Raw genomic sequence first — 24,217 nt, forward strand, 5'->3', positions numbered from 1 at the left:
TATTTCTTATACCCAAGTGTTAAGGTCGCAGTTTCGGTGAGCATAAAATGTGGATTAGACTTAATTTTTGTTTTAGTCAGGAATTAAGAGTCAATTAAATATGTGGTGGTCAAGTTATGGTCATGCGCAATTGATTTAAATTGTAATTGACAGAGTATTTTGTAGTTTCAATTGACTGCCGAACTGATTAATTAAATTTTTATGCTGAGAGCAGAACTGCATTAAAAACCTATTTAATAAAAATTTGATAATTAAAGAAAACTATCTTCACATTTCACTATTTAAAGATGCACATCTTTTGTCCAGTCCCGTAAACAACTACTTGAAAAAGGGACATAAAATCATTCATTTCATACGGTTAATATTTTTTTACAGACAACCAGGTGATACTGCAGCTTGCAAAACCGAATGTATGTATTTATTTCGCCACTACAAAACGAATATTCATGAATAAGGTACACTTACAACCACACTCAAGTAACGTTCCAGGATTACTATTAAAATCGTTTCAAACAATTACCAGTGTAAGTAATTATTACTTTATTGTAATATTTTTTTTATTTAGTATAAAAACGTAGCTTATAATAAATTTTATATGAAACTAACAATCTAAACACGCACATCACATTAAAAATATAACCTAGCCATACAAATCGGTTATAACCCATATTACCTATAAAACTACTAACGTTTCGTGACTTATAAGCGATTAATCCCTTAATCTTGTTTCAAAGAAATAGAACGACCCTTATTTTATACGGTTTAACCCATTAAAATTGGAACCAAGTAAGGATGTTGTAACTTGTAAGGTTTCTATAGGAGCTCTAATTGTGAACAAATAATTTTTGAATTTACTTCAGCTGAAGTAAAAGTTATAATTCAATTAAAACCTTCGTATTCTATAAGTACCTAGAATATATTAAACAAATAATAGATCATAGATGTTTACCAAGAAAGCGGCTGAAAGAAAAGAAGTGACATAAAATAAAATGGGTACGTATTATAAAACATTTCTCATAAATTGCTCGTCATATCTTTTTTTGACGTCGCCGTAAAAACATTTCATACTATATATATCTTATTTTTAATAAATATATGAGTTCATCATAAGAAAAATGCCAGGTATGACTGAATGCAGGAAGTACGTCAATTTTCCGTCAACACTATTTACACGCAATTTAGTTATTTCGCAATTTAATAACTCAAGTAATTAACATTTACTGGATACTGATTTAATTCATTGGACTTCTGAGAATGCAAATTGGTGAAATTATAAACCAAATATTTAGGTAGCAAAAATGTCCGCTATAGAAAAGTCCAGTGGGGAAGTGTGGGAAAGAGATGGCGCTAGACGACCGATAGCGCTGTCGTTTTTCCACACTTGAAATAATACTGCTTTAAGATATCATGGTACGGGGGCGGATTGTAAGTTTGAATAGAAATAATTGTGGTCATTGTTATAATATGTATGTGGGTAGGTACTTAGGTACATTTTTTCTACGTCTCAAGATTTTCGCTCCAGATTTTTTTATAAAGTTTGTTAGATGTTTTTTAATTGTTTAGTACCTACTTGAAGCGAAATTATATAGAGCGACAGCGATGTTTACCAATTTTTTTGTACCTACTATTCACTATTAATATCTAAGTTTTATCGTAGCTGCTAACAAATCAGGAAAAAAGGAACAACTGACCTCTTTAATAAAGGACCTTCTACATATATCACTCTCACTTTCGTTATGGAACTCCAAACTCATGGCATAACTGGCATTAACATTATCCATCTAAGAGCAATTAACCTATAGAGAAAAAATACATATTTTCTAATCTACTTACTCTTAGTCAATAACAGCATAAGCCAGATTGAGATAGCGATAGAGTATCTGCACTGTCTTCAAACGTAGCGCGCCGGCAGTCAGTTTGTTTTCCAACCAGCTGGTGGGCTCAGTGCGTCAAGTGTTTTTAACGAAATATTTAGAAAATATAAAGTGTACAGTGTTTCTTTTTATTTGTCAGTGTGCTAAAATAACTATTGTATGTTTAGCAACCAGCTATCACTAGTCGAATGGGAGTTTTGGATAAAAACAATGTAAAAATATCTTTCCATCGGTAAGTGATTTTCAGCAAATTGATAAATATTTATGTTTTAAACCTATTTGAAGGTTTTATCAAGCACTTTTTTGTAATTTTATGTTGTAACTGTAACATTTACCCACTTTATGGAGTTGTGGAATATAAAATAATGAAATAATTTTTAAAAAACGTCACAATAATATCACGTTTGGCATTTTGTTTACCACCGTAGTGTTGTAACACATCTAGCGTATATTATCGATTTATGACAAAAAATCTATTTCATATTAACGTTGATTTATTTATTTTGTTTCATAAATCAGATTTATATGTAGTTGTTGTTGCAAATAATAGATGTAAATTTTTTACCGCAGGAAAATAAAACATACCACGTGGTTGTTTTATTTGCCCTATGTGTTTTAGTTTTCGTTTGTTGTTTATTAATTTCTCTTTCAGATTATTAATAAATTCATTTTGTTTTAGATTTCCAGAGCTAAATAAAAATGGGTATAAAACGTGAGACATGAGTTGATTGGACGCCGCCACAATTTGCAATATTGTGTTCACTGCATTTCGAGCCTACGTGTTATCAAGATGGATACTCTAGAAGAATTGTGCAATCTTACGCTTACGTTTTTTTTTTGTTCCTGTAGATAATAAATACATTTGATTAAAGAGAGTGAATTTTTATTTTGAAATTTTTTACACATAAGTTACCTACTTTAAATGTGTAACTATGTGAAAATTAAACGGTTGATTAAATGACAGTTCTCATAGATGAGAAACTACTATTGAAATACATACTTAATATACATGCGTTTTCAAAGAAAAACCCGCATAGTTCCCATTCCTGTTGGATTTACGGGATCAAAAGTAATTTTTCCAAATTTCATTGTAATCGGTTTAGTAGTATTCGCGTGAAGGAGTAACAAACATCCATCCTCACAAACTTTCGATTTATTAGTAGGATGTTAGGAAAATGTTTTCCTTGTTAAAATGCTGCATGATTCCTTCATGCTGACTGTGCCTTTCTCCTCACTCCTTTAACTTTATCATCATTTCCTTCTTTATTTTAAATTACATTTCAAGTTTTAAAATTTCTTTTATAATGTACTAACTTTCCGCCCGCGTTTTTAAAGAAAATCCTGCACAGTTCCCGTTCACGTGGGATTTCCGGGATAAAACCTAACCTATGTGTGTATGTACAAAATTTCATTGTAATCGGTTCCGCAGTGAAAGAGTAACATCCCTTCTCACATAATTTCGCATTTATTATATACGTAGGATTAAACAATTAATGTATTCAACTGAAATTAATTATAAGTTTTGTTTTTTTATTATTTATTATTTCACGAAACCGTAAATGCAAAATACATTCACGATTTTATCGATTGAAGCACATCCCATCACTATCACCTTCTATCTATCTAAATACGTACCTATAGTAAAAATGGTGCCATGACTATGTTGAAACGTAGCTTGTTGTCTATAGCTGTCTCATTCTTTCATACGACGTTTTCTTTAGATAGAGAGAAACAAATATATGTAAATTGTATACGCTCGATACAAGTACTCTATAGGTTAATTGCTCTTAGTTATCCATAAACAATCAGTATTATATAAACTTCCGTATCATAACATATTGACGTTAGCCTTTCCGTCTATTGAATAATGAGAGCATAATATTATGTAAATCAAGATGTTACGAGTACATTGTAACAATCGGGTAAGTGCTCAATACCTTGATTACATCTCTATAGACCATGTGAATCTGCTTCCTATAAATATTTGTGAACGTTATTTCATTATAATATAAGTACAAATACAAAATAATGCATCGGACATTATTCTTATCAAAGTTTTTTTAAAGTGAATTAGGCTAAGCGCGCACCACGATTTTAATTTTTGCGACACGATTTCAAAACCGCGCTGTAGAAAATCGCAGAGAGTACGGTACGCGCACAGCGATAATTTAATAGTGATCCTTACTCACTTTCATCATGGATTTCATACAAGTTGCTTGTCTTTATTTACTACTTCGGAGGATAAGAAGAAAAAAAAAATAAATTCGTCTATATTGGACTCATTCTTTTACAGCAGATAGAATTGTCAAAAGTTTCTTTTATCCATACTAATATTATAAATGCGAAAGTAACTCTGTCTGTCTGTAAATTTGGTATAGAGATATTTTGATACCCGAGAAAGGATATAGGATCGGTTTTATCCCGGAAATCGGGAACTATGCGGTTTTTTCTTTGACTGCGCGGGCGATGCCGCGAGTGGAAAGCTAGTCAGAAATACAATAAACTTCGGATGTATCCCAAAAAATTCTTTAGCTATTATAGAATGAAAATTCCGCCAAAAGGCCGCCCTTTGTGCTTTTTTATTTTTTTTATTATTGTAACCTTTATGTATATTTTGTTTCTTGTACAATAAAGTGTTAAATAAATAAATAAATTCAAACCTTTGACAGATTACTGAATTTATGTTTACGAAACAGTACCTACCTATACCACTACGATGTTTACTGTTGGACAGACGAAACACAAGTGAAGTGCCGGCCGGGCCCGAGTGTGCGATTTTATTATCACAGTGCGCGCGGTACCATACAATTTCATATTCTGCATTTCATTTTCGCGACAATCGCGTCGCGAGCAGTCGCAGCAAAATGTGACAAATCACAATTTTAAAATCGCTGCGATTATTTAATCGCATGTGCGCGCATTGTCATAGTAACTCATATGTTGTATTTCTGCGATAAAATAATCACGCTGCATAAAGTCGTGGTGCGCGCTTAGCCTAAACGAAGAAATTATCGCGATCATATTCAAACTAGGTACAATGTTCTAAATTCAAATTTGACCCAAAAAAAAAACAAACCGAAATAAGGAGTCATTTTGAATTTGGAATCCTCACCATAAAATATAATACTCAAACCTTAACTCAAACATTGTTAAAGAATTTATTAAAATATCTCACAGCAAATAAGTATGCACTGTGTATTTTATGTATCTCCATAGACGAAAATAAAATAAAATTACTAATGCATTTCTAATATATATATCGTATTATAATTTTAATATAAGATTGGTAAAATTGCTGGTGCATCTAATAAAAGTGTAATTTAATTTTAATAAGATATAGGATTTCCTGTACACATTCAGGGCATGTTGCGTGTGACCAGGCCACTCACAGTCTATAAACTCGTAAGCTTTGACATTATAAACTGGTTCAGCAGTTCGCATCTTGCAACAGGAACACATACGTTCTTATTCTTTGCGTAAACCCGACCTAATGTGATATTTGCAATAGAACTGTTGATTTTAAAGTGGATCAGAGAATTATTAACAATTTTTATTAAAGCTTAAGATCGTACATTAAATGTTCTTTAAATAATATGTATCTCCATCGGATGTTTGCTCACAAAAAGCAATGTAAACATAAGCCTTTTTACAATTCTGATCCTAGATAGCTTTTCTTTTATAAATTACAGATAAAGTATATAACAACTACCTACGCGAAGACTGAAGGTGCTTATTAAATGTGTGTCATGTAAAAATCTCCAATGAAATTAGTGTTCACCATAAAAAAGCACATTCATTTTACGTACTTTAAAGTGCTATAAGCTGTAACGTGATATTCACAACTGTCAAGAAAGAATAACGAAAGACACTTGCAATTCTAATCGCGTAACACATGCCTCTCGCCAAAAAATGTACAACTAGTTTGAAAGTAACTAATTGAAAAAAATACTTTTATATTATGTCGGTCACAGCCAAAATCACAAATTTAAAATTATATAACGGTACTGCCTCTGTTTCGTTACGCTAGCTATCCGTTAATCCAAAAACAGATGTTAAAATTGTAATTGCGCATACAATTCTGCAAAAAGAAAGAATGAAATAATAAAAATAGGGCCAGTAAAGTTAAGAAAAGAAACAGTAAACATTTATGAATAAACAAAATAGGGCCAGTAAATGTAAGACGACTCTGAAACACGTTGGGTGGTCTAATGATGGTTTTTACAACTCATCGTTCTTTGAATCCGTTTCCCATTTACAGCACTATAGCTATAATGAATTTGATGTACTTGATCAACAATTTAAAAGTAATTTGCAAAACATGATTTAGGATGCGCACATAGATTTGATTTAAATAGCGCAAATTCAAAAGCATATTTTTGATTTTCAGCAAAGATTTGCAATTGAAGATGAGTTATTCCTCAAATCTTTAGTTGTTACTGTAGACAAATATGTTTAAACTGAAATGCAGTGTAAACCTACCTCTTTCTATACTCAATTATAATTTTGTACATAAAATTAAATGACCCAGGATATATTAAAAGCCAATTTTCTGGTTGACTTGCACAATAGAGCGGCCATATGTCTTCATGCATCTGCATACAATGACGAAGCGACGTGAGAGAATTTCCTATCTGATCGTATATGGACAGAGAAGGGTGAAATTATGATGCTTTGTTCGTATAACGTTATAAATTAATGTGAAGCTACGTGTGTAAATCAAATAAATCTAGATGATCGAAAAAGTTGTAGTGATATAGAGGCGCAGGTGAAACCGGGGTAGTGCTATTACAAACATACTGTAACAGCTTTACTCGGTTTCACCAGCGGACAAATCACAAAACCACAATCTAGCCTTTATTTATATTTATATAACGTATGATTCTCTGATACATAAGCTACACCACTGCCAAGTTTCATCAAAATCCATTTTGTAGTAATAGCTTGAGTTCTTTCAAAACTGAATTTTCGTATACGTATCTTATTATATCATTCATTCATTTTTTTTATTATTATTAGTACTTGATTAGTACCTATAGAATATTATAGATGTTATTTAGTAATACGGACCTCGAAAGCTGTAGATATAAAATGAATACATCTTCCGTGTTCAGCTTTACAAATTAGGTTTCCAAACAACCACAAATACTAATTGTTTCCTAGGAATAAAAGGTACTAGGCAAACATAATCGAAAGAAATCAGAAGTCATTGACATTTCACACAAATTGCTCTATCGATCTGACCACAGCGACAAATTGCATGTAACAAATTGTGTTTTCACAATATTTCATACAGTGAAAGCTTATAAAATTGCACATAAACGTCTATGCAACGTACTTTCTCAATGCACCGGACACAGCATGACGATGGTTTCCTTCATTGACCATAGATAATAATTAATAGTCTATTGCTAGTTAGCATTCACAATTACGTCTTGATAATAACACCTATGGTTGAAGACGGTGTATATCACAGTATTACAATATTATTGTATACTGTGGCGTAAATTCTTAACAAAGGACTGCTAATCACTAATTACTGACGTCATGAAGCATATTGCCCATTAATCAGCACAAATTTTACGTTATCTTTACATGCCAGAATATCCTTTATTCCTCAGTCATAAAATATAAATATTTATCTTTTATACGATATTCAATTAATTGCCCTGATAGGTATATTGTAACTTTTAACAGACAGACAGCAAGACTGATAGACAAGCAGTTCCGTTGTTAGCTCAATTTATTATATTTACTAATTAATAAAAAAACAATTTTTCTAGTCTTATACTACTTTCAAATACAATAGCTGGCCGGAAGGTATAAATATAATGGTTTAACATAAACCGGCTCTCCCACGTATTTTTATAAGTAGTCATTTATTGGCGTACAAAATTTTATGCTTTGTGAAATATACAGAGTAACATCGACCACCACCAAAAAAGGAAGAGGTCAATTATTCGATACATATTTTTAGAAATTACTCATTTTCAAAACGAAACCTTTTTTTTTTCATATTATATTCGTACATGGCAACATAGAAATACAATGTTAAAGACAAGAACTTCGGAATGTGGATTTCGAAAATGTTTTTTTAAGAATGTTAAGATACGAGCATAGATAAAATAGAACATTTAGTACGCGATGCGGGCGATAAGGCGCAGCTTTGTCGCAATGCAAATTACTTGCGACATTGTGACGTATTTCTTTACGAACAAAATTTTCACATCCAGATAAAGTTACTAATTTTTTTCTCTCTTCCCACTGGTACACCACTAACCGCACATCCGTGATTTTCTTTGTGAGTATCAATTTCCAGTAATATATAAAGTTTGTTATGCTTGCTTGGATTTTACTTTGGAATTTTTATATGAACAAGGAACTGTGTATAACTAGTGTTTTTATTTTAGTTCCGGCAGACAGTTTTAACGTAGGAAAATGGACTAAATGCTAATGAATAAATACAAATTACATAAATACTTTTCTTCGAAATGAAGAAGGAAATCTAAACAAAGATAGATATACAAAATAAAAATAAAAAAGACGTGAGGTTTTTTCGTTACGGAATTTCTCGATTCGGTCCCCGCGCTCAAGGCCCGCAATAGAAGCTATGCAATAGCTTAATTAACTAAGCAATATTATATTACATCTATACCTGACATACATGCATGTTGCTATTAAAATAATCCACTTCGTAATATTTCAAAAAACTTTGTGATTACTCAAATAGGTGCGAAACTCATTTCCCCATTTTCGACAATCGATTAAACCAAGGTTATATCTGATTTTAGAAGTATGTACCTATGTATATATCTTATAAGCGAATTTGTTCCGCATTTTTATCGTAAACAATGTACTTGTATGTATCGTAACACGCAATACACCGGCTAAAATAAAGAGTTGCTCAATGTTGCTCAGTTGCGACAGTCATGTTGCCTTGTTCCGGTTTTTTCACAGATATTATCAAAGGGTTGCCGCGGCGAATACTTGCACGTCTTTTTTTTACACTAAACTTGGAGGATCGATCTGAGGATTATAGATAAACTAGCTTACCGCTCGCGGCTTCGCCCGCTTTTTCTAAAACCTAATAAATTACATACTAAAACCTTCCTCTTAAATCACTATCTATTAAAAAAAACCACATCAAAATCCGTTGCGTAGTTTTAAAGATTTAAGCATATAAAGGGACATAGGGACAGAGAAAGCGCCTTTTTTATACTATGTAGTGAGTAGAAGTAATACCTAGTGAAAAACAAAGAAAAAACCAATACTTATGTGAAAAAATATTCAAAAACAATATTCATCTTGCTGGATTTCTGTAATAGGTAAGTAAGCACGTACTCGTTTTCGTTTACATTTTTTTTGCATAAATAAATATGTCACATAAACAATATTTGTAACCATCGGTCAAGAATTATTGAAACTATACTTAAAATGGAGAATAATATAAAATAGAGATAAAGGCTGAAACCATTCACATATTATTTTTCATTAAAAAGTGAGACAAAGATCTAAATATGATTAAAATACTGAATGCCATTGTCACACTAATTATGCACAATTGAACAAAAGACGATTAGTTCTAACTTCTAAACACAGAGCGGTAATTTCGCGGTAAAAATCAGTGTCAGAATTATGCTAAAATTTTATCAAAATCTGTTATAATACTTATTTTTCTGTACCAAAGTTCTGTACATTACAAATCATGAATCAAGTTTATTTTCTGCTATTTAATTTCAGTTTCATAAAATAATGTTGATTTTAATTTATCGATACCTATAAATATGATACATCGTGTTTATTGGCGTCATTGACTAAAAAATATATGCTCATAGTTTGTCGGATAAACGGTAAATCAGTATAACAACTTACTTCAGCTCTACCTACCATCTTCCAGGTAATCAAATCTTGGTAGTAGCACAGATAATATAATACTATACTAGATAGTAGCATGCTTTATCTATAACTCGTCTAAAAGATTACTCTTCTCAAGATTACATGAACTTATGACTCACTATATTTCGTAATGATACAGTGATCTCTTGGTGACTAACTGCTGTATATAATTATAAAAAGGCGTAACCAGTTACGTATGTTACGGTAAGTACTGTAAATGGCAGATTTCCTAATTGACTTTAGCAGTTGAACTTCATAATACGTAAGTAGATTAATGTGACACTTACCATTCATAGGTTTGAGGACATCTTGAATTTTTCCTGGAATTAAATTAAGTCGGGTCAAATGTTTCCATATCAGTGTGTGAATAAAGCAATTTTTTGTTTGATTTTGTTTTAAATATTTAATAATTTATCTGAATTTTAGATATTTCTCCTGATAACTTGAGAGACTATAAGCATGACCTTTGGCCGGCTAATTATAATAATTATTAATTAGTAACTCATCCTAACCAATTAGATGAAAAGTACCTATAACGGAGCATTTTAAAGCCATTTAATATACTTTTTTTTTATTGGAACAAAATAAAATTACAACTGATAACGTGAATGTAACGATGACAAAGCAGGCTTAACATTTACATACAATTTTAATGGACCATTAAAATAACTGCTTATAAATATTATAGGTGTTTTACCTTATAAGAAAGTAATAAAAATAATACAAGTTTTGGCTAACCAAACTTTTGAGTAGGCAGAACAACACAGAAGATGCGTTCGCGTTGCGATGTTCAGCTATTTGATATTTCCAATCTTTGAATTTTACGTTCGTGAGCACATCACCGGTCATGTACTCGTTTGTTGCACACGCAAAACAATACGTTTTTTTATTTTTTTTCAATCACACGCAATAACACCGGTGTCAATGATACTCGTATCTTTTACGGTTAAGTAAACATAGGTAAAATTAGATGTTTATTTCATAACTTTCATAGATGTTATTGACTTTTTGTAAGATTTGATGCAATTGATTGCAATCAATTCAAATTATTTCGTGCGTATTGTAAGGTTGTATTTGTTGGTTTCATTGTTTACAAACAAAGAGTGCAATTATGATTACCTACTTAAGCAATTCAAGAGAAGGATAACTCGAATAAAACTATTTATTTCAAAGACTTTAATAAATTAGGGATAGACTAGGTTTCTACCACCTATAGGTATAAATTTGATGTTTACAAATACTAGATAGCCTTTATATACATACTAGCTAACCGCCCGCGACTTCGCCCGCTTTGTCTAAAACCTAATAAATTATATACTAAAACCTTCTTCTTGAATCACTCTATCTATTAAAAAAAACCGCATAAAAATCCGTTGCGTAGTTTTAAAGATTTAAGCATACAAAAGGGACATAGGGACAGAGAAAGCGACTTTGTTTCATACTATGTAGTGATGAATGAATAATGATGATAATACTATGTCGGTCGCGTTTGTGGCAACTAAAACAACGAAAACTGTTTTATATCGTCTTATTTTATATTCAGCACAGTCGTTTCCAAACAACTGTTACCTACATCTAATGCAGTAATAAACCGAATATATTGCAAAAATAACAAAAAACATCCAATTTAATTATATACATATATCGTATACCGGATAAATCATAAAAATTCATGTTCATTACCACTGCCCTATATTCAAGTCACGAAAATATCTTGCATGTTGAACAAAATGAATTTCGAGGCGAACTAGATTTTAATTGCTATCATTTTACACCGTATTCTGTGCTCAATAATACTTTAAAATGGATACAGGTACGGATTTTAATGTCACGTTTGATACACTGAAACGAATTTTAGCTCTTTCTAAATGGAAACCGACGCATCTGCATCTTTAGAAAGCTTTATAAAATTACCTTTATATTTACATACACAGTGATTTTAAAAACTTGGTACATAACACAATACTTATGTTAAATGTTACTTAATACCATTGAGATAATAGCTACTAAATAATAGCTTAATATTATGGAGATTTTTTTATACTGCATTGCAAAAATTACAATTTACCCATTCGTATATTTGATTTTAATTTGTCGATAAACTTCTTCGAAGTCTTTATCAGAAGTTTCTTTATAATTGTGACGAAATAATTAAAATTAATTGCTTAAATATAAGTATGTGTATTACCTACCTATGTGAGAAGAATATTATATTATTATTTATTATTCATATTACAGTCACAAAGGCTAGAGCTACAGTACAAGCACGAAGGTTATTGCGAACTACATAGGTATTTGTAATGTAAAGGTTGCTCACTGCATATGGCATATCAAAATAATAATTTTATCAATATATGTACGCAAAATTTGCTATTAAAATTATAGCTTTAAAAGAACACTTTATTCAATGCCCTTTAAATTATGAACATTCTTCGATCATTAATATAACAACGCATTCATATAACTAAGTAGGCTTTTATCTTCACAGTTCACAGACGAGCGAAAAAAAGGCGCCAATTTGTCAATTCCAATTTTGAAAAGTTACACAGAGCTCTTAATTTTTTTTTTCAGTAAAAGCGCCGGGCGAAGGAGGCGCAGGGCAGGTATGGTCGCCCACAGATAACGAATGACCTTACACAGGACTGGTCTGACAGCATGCTTCCCTACAACCACTAAGCGGAATTTATAAAGATGGATACCCGCGCCGTCTGGACGTAAGTATGCTAGTTTCATTAAGATTAATTTTCTTTACTATCGCTACAGTTATCTCTATTCCATTAGTAAAATATTTAACATTATAGAAAAAAAAATACAAAAAATACATATTTCCGAAACAGAGGATATTAAAATTTTTGAAACTTTCGTTGTATCTTAATACTTATTAAGTACCTATCTATAATTAATTCTGAGATTTTGAAGTTGTTTATAAAATGTTTATCTCGATGACGTTTGTTTGTGCAAATATTTACATTACAGAGATAACATTTGGCGACCACCTAGATCAAGGTGAACTTTATCTCGAATCCCCACTATTAAGTCCGCAATATTTTTATTACAGAACCATAAGGCATAAAATTATTGTCTATGAAATTTCTCTAGACTCTATATCTTTGGAACCTCTTTGATAATTGACACAATGATTGACACATGGTTCTATTTTTGGATACCTAATCAATAATAAAATCTGTGAATAAAATTAAATTAAAAAAATCTGGCGTTTATGGTGAAGAGATCATCATAAATAAATAAAATAATTAATGTGAGTAAATTTTTTTATTTGTTTAATAATTATCAAAAATCAAAATGTACCAAAGTTAATAATAAATAATAATTAACTATGAAGAGAACACAAGCTCTTTGTATTTATCGTGGCAATTTATGTGAAAACAATGACGTAATCCGAAGATAAGTACATACATTCAAAATATTGCACTTAGATAACTTTATCGTCTGTATTTTAGCACTAATGCAAAAATAATTATATACATATAGGGCATGCTATAATTATCTATTATATGAACTTAAAAACACAAATATTGTTCTTTTGCTTTTTCCATAGTTATTATCCATTAAAGTAAGACCTGCGTCGTGCAATTTGATAAAAAAATGGTAAAACAAACGAGCAAAAATCGTAACAAAAGATATCATATTCAAAGATATATGATAGCAATAAAAGAACAATTCGGCAAGTACTTATTTAACGTGAAAGGCATTTTATTTGCCATGAATTTGAATCTTTTGGAATATGATATAATTACATACACACTTTCTCTGAGGCAGTTTTCACTATAGTGGTACTTTATTAAAATGAGTGACTATTTCCGTACGCCTACACTTGAGATGGCACTGTTTACTGTTACTTCTTATTTCTTAATGTTTTTGTAGGGCTGTCGACAATATGATAATTCAAATATATCTGATAAATTATCATGATGATAAGTTATAATTGATACTTCTGGTAAATAAGCTATCTGATATTATTATAGCAAGTTTATCAATACTTAATTATTGCTGGTTTTTATATGCAAATGATGGTTGTAGACCAATACTGTTCCACTTTCTTTACTTGACGGTAACTTAATTTGTGTTCAATTAAAGTGTAAACTGTCCACTAAAATATTTTATAGGTTGGCAATAAAAATATTTTAACGTGTGTTCAATGTTCATATCTAATTGTTAGGTGGTAACCCTATTATTTAGGTGAATTGCACGAGTACAGTGATGAAACAATAGCCGTGTGGGCAGATAAAGGTGCTCTATTGAATTGTTTTGCAATATCCCAGTTATCTTTAACCTTCAGTTTTAAAATAGTTCAGTTTTTTCCAGATTCCGGTGATTTGCTCTGCGACGATATCGTGACTGTACAATCGTAGGTACTACGATATCAATTGAAGGAAACAAGAATGATCAGCTGTTTAGCGCACTAATTTATATTTAGTACGGTACATATACCTAGTTAATTATTATTATTAAGTAGATACCTACCTATGTGTATTTTGAAAGAATGTTCCTTCTTATCGGTGAGGGTTGACACCGGAGTTAACCGTGAACGGTGAAGAAGGTCGTATGTACTCATTAAGTACCCAATACCCATATGTAGACGTAAATAATAAGTGATAGTAATAATTATTCTTGTACGATAACACTTAACAATATTTAAACCGTAACATTAAGTATATAGGTAGGTACATAGTTTAAACTTTAAATTATTCCTGTGAGTTTTCTCACATAGGTAGTAGGTAATATTGCAATCGCTCTATTTACTACCTACCTAGGTATGTACCTACATACCTATTTCTATTTAACTACATTTGAAACAATACCTACAAAGGAATATAATAAATCGTTTCGTTACGACTACATTTATTAAGGTACGTATAAAATCGTATAAACATGTGAATCTATTATTTCCACACGAATTCAGAACAATAAACATAGCAGGTACCTAGCGAGTAATTAGTTAAAACAATGCATATCAGTATTTAATCGGGCTGGGTGAGTAACAAAAACGTTGCAAAACCATGCGAAGTACATTCGGCACGAAGAGTTTTTCATGCTTTAGGGATTTTTTTAAGTGCATTGAACGCTCACAAAGACAAATTGCATTCCACAGCCTGTCGCAGTTAGGGTATTGAACGGCCTTCTTTGCTTGACTAAGCGCCACTCACCGTTGGTAAAATAGTCGTCTTTTTCCAATAATTCATGCTGGAAGCCGTAAGCGGGCAGCCATGCATGAGAGCCAGGAGGTTCGGGCCAATCCGATATCCGAACCTCTTCCATGTCGGCATGAACACAACACTGCACTCCACAGACCACAAGCTAGTTCACACAGAGAACACGGGCATGCATGGACTACCTCGTCCGTCCATTAGCTCGTCATTTAGGACGATAACGGTGATTGGATTCGATCTGGTCAGGTGCACTTTCGCGACGCACACACATCTACCTGCGGCGGCTTGCGATAGCTGACTGGCGAGTGGCGACTGCCGACTTGGCGAATGGGCAATGGCGGCGGCCGGCGACTGGCGCCCGCGCAGCGATCTCTCCGCATTCGACAAAATATGAAAAAACTTTTTAACCTGTTCGTAATTTTATTGCAGACTGGCTTTTGGTCTGGTTTGGAGTAGATTTAGAAAACATAATTTGCATCCAAACATAAATATAACAAAAAAGTATCAACAAACGATTCGATTTAATAAACTCGTGAACCTACATTTATACACCTAGGTAGGTCTAGGTACCTAGGTACGTACATTGATTTAGATGTATCATAACATCACAGACCACAGTATTTAGAAAACCCGGATACATATCTTGGCATTGTATATTGGGCTGCAAAAAATAAATATTTTCTAAAAGGTAGAGCTGTAGAGTTGTACCTATAGCTCCGCTTATGAGACTTTACGCTCTATCTTGTGGAATTTGCTTTATTATTTTATTATAATACCTACCTACCGTGTGGTACAAAACGCATTTGAAGGGACGCTCAACCCACAAGGCTTTATGCTATAGAATTACGAGGTTAAAACCAGTAATTGTAATCGTGAACCAAAGTTGTAAGTGTCTCGTTACGAACAGTTTCACTGGCAGAGTTGACCCGCGGCACATTTTAATTCATGCTCGTTTTCAAGGCCGCAGCTAGAGGACATTTACCTCGGTTCAGATATAATGAAATTTAGGAAAATAGTAATTGAATATTGAAATTGATATTGCTTATTATTTATTTGTTAAAAAATACAGCTCATTAGGTAAGTTTTGCTTGGTATTTTGTTTGTTACTTAAATTTTATCTGTTCAATTGTCTTTCAGGCAAGATGCATTAAATTACGGTAACACAGAAGTTGTGTCCTTTCGCTTGAAAGTGAGAATGCCTATATACAACATATTCATTCAAGAAGATAAGGAAAATAATAACAAAAATAAATTAAACGAAAGCTAGAAATGCTCAATGTAATAAGAAAATCAATTGGTTGTACTTGTACTCAAAAAAAAAAAAACATTCAAATCGGTCATGGTTTTTGCATTGCCTGCATAACTATTCTAACAATTAACAATGTAGTTAAAAGTTATGATATAATGAAAATTAAAACCCATCCCTAATTCATACAGTTTCCACGTAACATGTTATGTAATAGGTATAGACCATAAACATATTATCTTTTCATTGTGCTAATAAACGTTTACGACTTTTGTTTTCTCATATTGCGATATAAAATATTTTTTTATAACTTTAGTCGATTACAGTTTTTTTTTGTAACTTCCATCTGTGATATTATGTTTCCGGATTAATTTTATTTTAAAGGGTGTCTATGTATTTTGTCGTCCAGATTTATTTACTTACTAGCTGTGCCCGCGACTTCGTCCGCGTGGAATAGTGACTGCATAGTAGTTACTACTTAATACACAATTATTGAGTAAACACGTCTTGAAACACGTACTACCATAAACAACTAAATTATAAGTACTTACAGATAATTTTACAATTAAGAAATAAAATAAATAATAACACAAAATAACTGTTAGTAAATTTATTACTAAACTGAGCTAAAAAACTTAGGTACAAAAGAGTTCAAAATTTCCAGGGTATGGCTATCCTCCCGCTCCCATATCCTTCTACTTTCACAGACTTTCAACTTTTCCCTTTCACCCCTAGTAAATGGCAGAACCGATTTTGATGTAAACCATGTCTAATTGTACCTATATGTAAACATCATAACCTTTCGTTTGGTGCTCCATTTGGATTATTTATCCCCACTATATCACCCATAGGGTGCCCTATATTTAATAAACAGATGAACCGTATAATTGTAATTCAGACGTCAATTGATATGCCGCTTGAGTATATTATTTGACCACATTCGATTATTCATTCCCACTTTTACCGGTATATTTGACAAAAATTTTTTTTTATTCCCACTTTTATACCTATATCCAATAAATGGATGAACCAATTTTGATAAAATATGTCTTATTGTACTTTACACGTCATGTCTTTCATTAGATACGTCACTTGAGTATATTTGATAAAATTCATTTATTTATTCCTACTTTTACTACCCCTATATATGAAATAAATGGATGAACCGATTTTGATAAAATTTGACTAATTGTTTCTTACAGGTCGTCGTCTATTTTCATTTGATATATATCACTTGGGTATAACTGACAACATTCATTTTTTCCATTCCCACTTTTACCCCTATATATTATAATAAATGGATGAACCGATTTTGATACACTAAGTAGGTAGGTATATCTAAGAACAACTAATGTAACAAACTATATATATGCATCTCATTCGTTTAACCCGTTAGCGAGCTACGGTTGCACAGACGAACACGCAAACATACATAGCGGACGTAACACCCCTCTTTTTGCGTTGGGGGTTAAAAATATAATACCTACGACATAATTTAAAAGACATTTTATGTAGAAAATTTACCTAGAAGTAACCATAATGCTATTTGTGCAGGTTCTAGACTTATGAGCAAAAATCTAAATAAAGGTCCTTTGATCCCCCTACTACCCCCTCAGCTAAACCCCCCCCCCCCCCACGGTACTTTCGATATGATCATCTGGACATGTCAAGGAATAACTTTAGCGTATAATTTACGTAATAAAGTTATTCATGTATAGAATGCCTTAGCAAATGTTCGCCGTGATTACTTAAATGGTCATAACTTTTTTATTTATAAACCGATTGACATGAAATAAACACTAAATGTTAAGTGAAGCTTACCACTGTATATTAGTGAAAACCGCATATAAATTGGATAAGCCGTTTCTGAGATTAGCGTGCACGAACATACAGACAAACCGACAAACAGACAAAAAATTTTTTAACTACAGTTTTGGGTTCAGGATCGATTTAATAATAACACCTGCTAAGTTTTTTTTAATATTTTCATTGTACAGACATCACTTTTCTACAATTTTATTATATGTATTGATGATGATGATGATGACTAGCTTAGTAGCTTTCCGCCTGCGGCTTCGCCCGCTTTGTCTATAACATAATAAATGATATAAACAAAACTTCCTCTTTAATCACTCTATCTATTTAAAACAAACCGCATCAAAATCCCTTGCGTAGTTTTAAAGATTTAAGCATACATAGGAACATAGGGTCAGAGAAAGCGTTTTTGTTCTATACTTCCTAGTACCTACCTATGTAGGTAATGACTAATGATGCTTACTTTATAAGTGTACATAATATTTTTTTCTTCCCATAATAAAATTATATCCGCTTTGGATGAAGTAATATAATGCAATAAATAACAATAATATGTATATTGTATATTATTATGAGAGCCAACATTACCATCTCGGGTCATCTCAATTCCCAACCTTCGTAATCATATTAATTTAATCAGTTTATCTCACGCGAGGTTCAGTTCTGTTTACTAACTTTCTCCTAATTTTTCTTTGAAAGTTTAACGTGATGTTTACAATTAACGACGAGCATAATCCCATATATGGTGAGCTCAATGTATTTTTAAATTACAATGTTCAACACGCAAGAGATGTATAAGGTTAGTATCGTGACTGTTACAGTTGTTTCTATCAATTAGTATTATATAAATATGCCAGACGAATGACCTACGTATATAATAGGTGTATTCAATAATTTAAAGTTTAACTCATGTGAAGACGCCAAGTGTAAAATATGACTGGATAAAATTCTAGGGTTATACACTTACCTATACCTAGAGCCTACAGTTTTAACGAGTGTAAATATATATTACGTTGTAATTGCAAAAAAGGCAATAGAAATTAAAAGAATATTTACAGAAAGGTAAACTTGAATATTTTCGTTTTATTATGATATCATTTTTCAACTCGTAATTCCATCTTATATTCTAGACACGGATTTGTAGATTTATCATTAATTAGGTTTAAAATGTTCAGTTGCTTTATTTTTGTTTTCAACACAAATGTACGACACAGACACAGACTAATAATAATATACTACGTATGTAGTACTTTTCTAAAATATAGATTATATAGATAATTAATCTTTATCGACTTAATAATAATTGAAAGTACTATTTTGTGATGCATTTACATGAGTCCATTGAATGGATATAAACTAAAATTTGACTTAAATACGACATAGTTATGAGGCGTCGTTCATAGTATTACGTGCGTAAATACTAGTAAACAAGTCGTTAGTTACAAGCCTGGATAATCGCCAAACTATCAGCTGTATTTGATATTAATATATATGTACCTTATACTCCTTACATTCTCTTTAGTCTGCTAAACTGAATACATTCCCACTCAGTCTGTTCAAACCTTAGAGTATATATTACAATAGGTTCAAACTATCTGATTAAATTGCCAAATAATGACTTAATAAAAAGATTATATACTTGGGTATAAAAGCTGATAAGAAAAAACACGCAACCGGCAACGTTAACATTTCATAGAAAGTTGAATATATTATTTGGATTTTTAGCATCTTTTGATGCTATTGCACTTTAAAGTAGCCATATTTACACTGCTACTATCAAAGTAAGTATGGACATCTGAATTTCCGGAATTCCTGTATAGGTAACATAGTTCCTCAACCCTTGTCTATAACAGCCAACAGGCCAAAATCTGCCGCAAGATATTATTTTCAAGCCATTATAGTCCCTGCTCTTTCTCTTCAAGTATGTATGCCCTTTACTTTTATTTGAATATTACTAGAAATTCAACAAACATAATACGAGAGAAACGTACGACATTTGACTCCTATCAAGTAATGTCTGACTTCTGCCCTTTTATTGCAAAACCATCGATTTAATCACAACTTGTTGTACAATTTAATTATTTATTGATGTACAACTATATTTTAGTAATATACAAGAACAATATGTAAATGCAGTATACCCTCCAAGTCCTAGTCCTATTAAATACCCTTTTCTAGAAGTTCAAACAGGGTTCAAATATCTACGTTAAACTTCCTGTAAGTTATTACATTTACATATTATGCACAATTTTTATGTTTACTGTGCTTATTGATATTTATGTATGTATCAATGATGAAGATGACGATTACATATTATATTGTTTTTCAACTTAATAAGTCACGACTGAAATGTGTACGTCAATTCAGTATTATCACGTGAAATAATAATTTTATATACATTACATTTACGAGGTTGCACGCTCTCTGCAATCTTATAACATTTCTCGGATCATTAATTCAAAGTTCTGTACAAGTTTTTGTAATTGCATCCGTCAGCATACATAATTCATTACAAATCCCTTGCACATAATTATATATACATATGTATTATTATATTTTTATCGCTTATCAACGATAAAGTCAGGTGTGAAGAGAAAACATATTACGTACGGCGTGCAGAAATGACGTGATTATGATATTGTAGATTGTACAAAAGATTGGCGATGTGCCAGTGTGTATATGACGGTATGAATAATATATGATTTTTAAACGAATAATATGACTATGTTTTAAGAATATTTTACATGGTTGGGCACAGCAGGTGGAGATGTAAATGCAGGTGCAAGTCTGAGATCAGAAGGTCGTAAACAAACATATAAGGGTCAACTGAATCAGTAAAACTTCAAAAGCTTTCGTAAGAAAATGTGATTGAAATGCTGCAAATAATAAGAAATGGAGATGCACGAGCTGTCAAAATATATAGAAGGTATAAAGAAGAAACAGTACCACACTTTTTCAGCAGTGCACTTCTAAGTACATATGTAGTTACTTTGTTTTAGTACCAAGTGTATCTGTCGTGGTCATATCGTAGATTTGATCATTTTATGATATGAGTGGCCATTTCACGAAATGGTCTTTGGAAAATTTCACGAAATTCTTATGTTTATTATTTTCATGAAAAAAAAAACTCTACAATCTGCATTATACATGTAAGAATGCATAAAAATTTTATCTTGCCGCCTCTTGTCTGAAGAAGTTGTCTTTCCAAACGATTTCCAATTATAATATGGCAATTCAAAAGCACTTCTAAAATAATGTAGCATTTCATCTTCTTTCTTATATATAAAAATGAATCGCAAAATGTGTTGGTAAGCGCATAACTCGAGAACGGCTGAACCGATTTCGATAATTCTTTTTTTATTATATTTCTTGAAGTACGAGTATGGATCTTATGTAGAGAAAACGACCGCTAGTATTTGAATATAAATTTAAATATTTACCTAACATCACCGGATCAATTTAACGTTTGGTCACACTACATACAAGAAATACGTTGAGGTTTCTACAGAGAGCAAGAGTTAATGTCTAATGGCATTTTAATAACGAACGTGAACGGATGTTCACCAGAAATATTATTATCTATGCTGTACCGTGTACAGACCACAGATAATATAATTCTATACTAGCAGTACCTAGTCATGTTTCTCAAAGAGTAATGCAGGTATCTTTATTATTATTCGTAGTTGAGTAAGGATATACAATACTTTGATGTAACTTTGTCCAATATTGATTTGATTTACGGTCTTCTAGCTTCAGGCAGCTTTCTTATATTTACAAAATATTAGATAGGTACTTACTCGTTTCTTTTTCTTTCAAATTTATACCATATAAAAGTTTAACATTTTTTAAGGATTTTACTAACATAAATAAATAAATATTACTTACATTTGCTAAAATAGCACACGCATTAAAATAAAAAAAGGTAAGCAAGCCGCAAGGTACATTTTTTGTTCCAAAAAAATTGATTAAAAATGATATCATTGTGGCATTATTTTCCTTTTACCCCTGTTATTGCTGGAGACACACACGAGACACAAAAGTATTTTTATTGTCCGGCAGATTTATAAACGTCAAGCCTAAATTCGCAACAAAGTGTACAGATAATAATAAATTTTCGCAATTTTTGAACGTCTACACTCGACGGTCGTGTGTTTCCGCACCAATATATTACATAGTTTTTCGTAGTACATGGCTTCGCGCCAAAAAAATCTCGTGCGTGTGATGTAATGGCAACTAAATGTATCTTATTTAAGATTTGTTTACATTTATTGGGGTTCATTGAAAAGTTTACGTAACAAATTAAAAACCGATTTTTATTCTTTCAGTAAGCGAAGTTTTTGCAGAAATTTACAGATATTTTTAAAATTAAAATTAATTCTATATTATATTTTTAAAATTAATTACTTAGTTGCACAACTTCATTAAACATTATTTAAGTAATCACATTTTTCACATAAGTGCGATGAAAAGTCTATTAATACAGGATGTAGCAAGACTGGAAACCAAATAAAAATCAAGATAGTTGAATAAGATAGGTTTCACTTTCATTAGAATAATGTCGTCAATCTGGATCAATACTTTTTTTACAAGATAAGTATAAAAATACTGTATTAGGTACATTATAAACATTTCTATTTTTGAAAAACAATCAATGCATCAAGAAGTAGCTAAGCGTAGCATTTATTTCTCTTTATAATCAAGTTAGATTGCAAATTGGAATGTACAAGTTTTAGTTTCAAATTAATCTATATACTAATATTATAAAGCTGAAGAGTTTGTTTGTTTGTTTGTTTGAACGCGCTAATCTCAGGAAGTACTGCTCCGATTTGAAAAATTATTTCGGTGTTAGATAGCCCATTTATCGAGGAAAGCTTATAGGCTATATTATAGTATATATCATCACGCTAAGACCAACAGGAGCGGAGCAATGCGGGTGAAACCGCGGATCACAGCCAGATGAAAATAAAAGTACAAAATTGTGTCACTGCTGTTCTTATTTTTAAGAGATCAAGGGCCATTTTGTAGCGGTATATTCATGAGAATTAAAGAAACCCATTCACGCATACAAAGCCGCGAGTATGTGCTAGTAATAAATAAACATAGAACGTAATAACTTACTGCATCATTAATCAGAACTATTAGAGAGCCAGTGCACAAAGAAATTGGTTCGTCATGTTATTATGATTTGCTGATAATTCTGTGTTGATAGAAAGTGGATGCTTCAAGCTGTGAATAAAGATAATAACAATATAATTACGTAATTAAATATTATTTTGAATGATTTATTGTAATCATTTCATCTATTGAAATATTTCAATCATTCTTCATTACTCTACATTCTGAAAAATTTCAAATCAGTTCAAATAGGTAAACTTTATGATTACAATAGGTTGGTAAGTACATATTATATTTTCGGTACTTATTTTATTTTTTCCATTCATTTCACTTTACTAGTGAGTCTGTTTCAACTTTCAAGAAATGCAGAAAGGATATTCCAAATTAAGGTACCTACTACTTCCTATGAATAAAAATATAATATACCTACATAATATTATTATGCTGTATGAAATATGAATAGAACACCAAAGTGTATTTGAACTGATTACTTATAATAAAAAAAACTGTATTATTAGAGCAGATTTGTTAATGTTACAGTCATATCGATCAAATCATTGAAGTAGATCATTATATCGGAAGTCATTAATATTTAGAGTTATTTTATTCACGTTCAAACAAAAGCGAAAGCGAAATTTCCGCATCGATTTTCAATACTTTTGATAAATTATTAATGTTGCAAGAAGTTAATACATATTAAACTACATGCAATACCATTAAAGAAATTCGTAATGCTTTAATATAAGAAATATAGTTCAATAAATACATAATATTAGATATTTTTAAAGCAAATATTCATTTTTCAAAATTTGACTCAGACGAAGCCGGGGCAGGTCATTCTAGTAACGACAATATAATTTATGTAACTTCTATGCCGCAAAAATAAATATTTCAAATTATAAGTAATAGAAAGTTATCAGACTTCTTTAAACATTCAACACGAAAGTAATGTCCAACTTCGTCACTGCATTATCGGATCAGTGGCTTATTTTAATCCGGTGAAAGAACTTGTTGAAATAAATAAATAAAAAATACATTTTACTCATTGATTTTACTATCTTATCTGTGACACTGACAGCTGTCAGATAATGCCGCGAACAATA

General features: G+C 31.5%; 1 protein-coding gene and 1 long non-coding RNA gene across 4 annotated transcripts in view; one reads left to right on the forward strand and one right to left on the reverse strand.

The window, feature by feature from the left end:
* LOC123701923 (serine/arginine repetitive matrix protein 2) overlaps positions 1-15,250 on the reverse strand; it is a 72,957-nt gene extending 57,707 nt beyond the window's left edge. For 2 of the 3 annotated variants that reach the window (XM_045649571.1, XM_045649545.1), the window contains exons 1-2: positions 14,936-15,250; positions 10,055-10,087 (exon numbers count right to left, since the gene is read on the reverse strand). In XM_045649571.1, coding sequence (XP_045505527.1) covers positions 10,055-10,087; positions 14,936-15,047 — 145 coding nt within the window. In that variant the 5' untranslated portion in view covers positions 15,048-15,250. The remainder of the gene's footprint in view (positions 1-10,054; positions 10,088-14,935) is intronic. The other variant, XM_045649554.1, reaches the window with a different exon arrangement.
* LOC123701982 lies at positions 25-12,958 on the forward strand. Its single transcript, XR_006752801.1, has 3 exons — positions 25-36; positions 376-410; positions 12,339-12,958. It is a non-coding gene; the product is annotated as an uncharacterized LOC123701982 (long non-coding RNA).
* Positions 15,251-24,217: the final 8,967 nt, after the last annotated feature.

Source organism: Colias croceus, chromosome 2 (genome assembly GCF_905220415.1).
Source record: "Colias croceus chromosome 2, ilColCroc2.1".
NCBI lineage: Eukaryota > Metazoa > Arthropoda > Insecta > Lepidoptera > Pieridae > Colias > Colias croceus.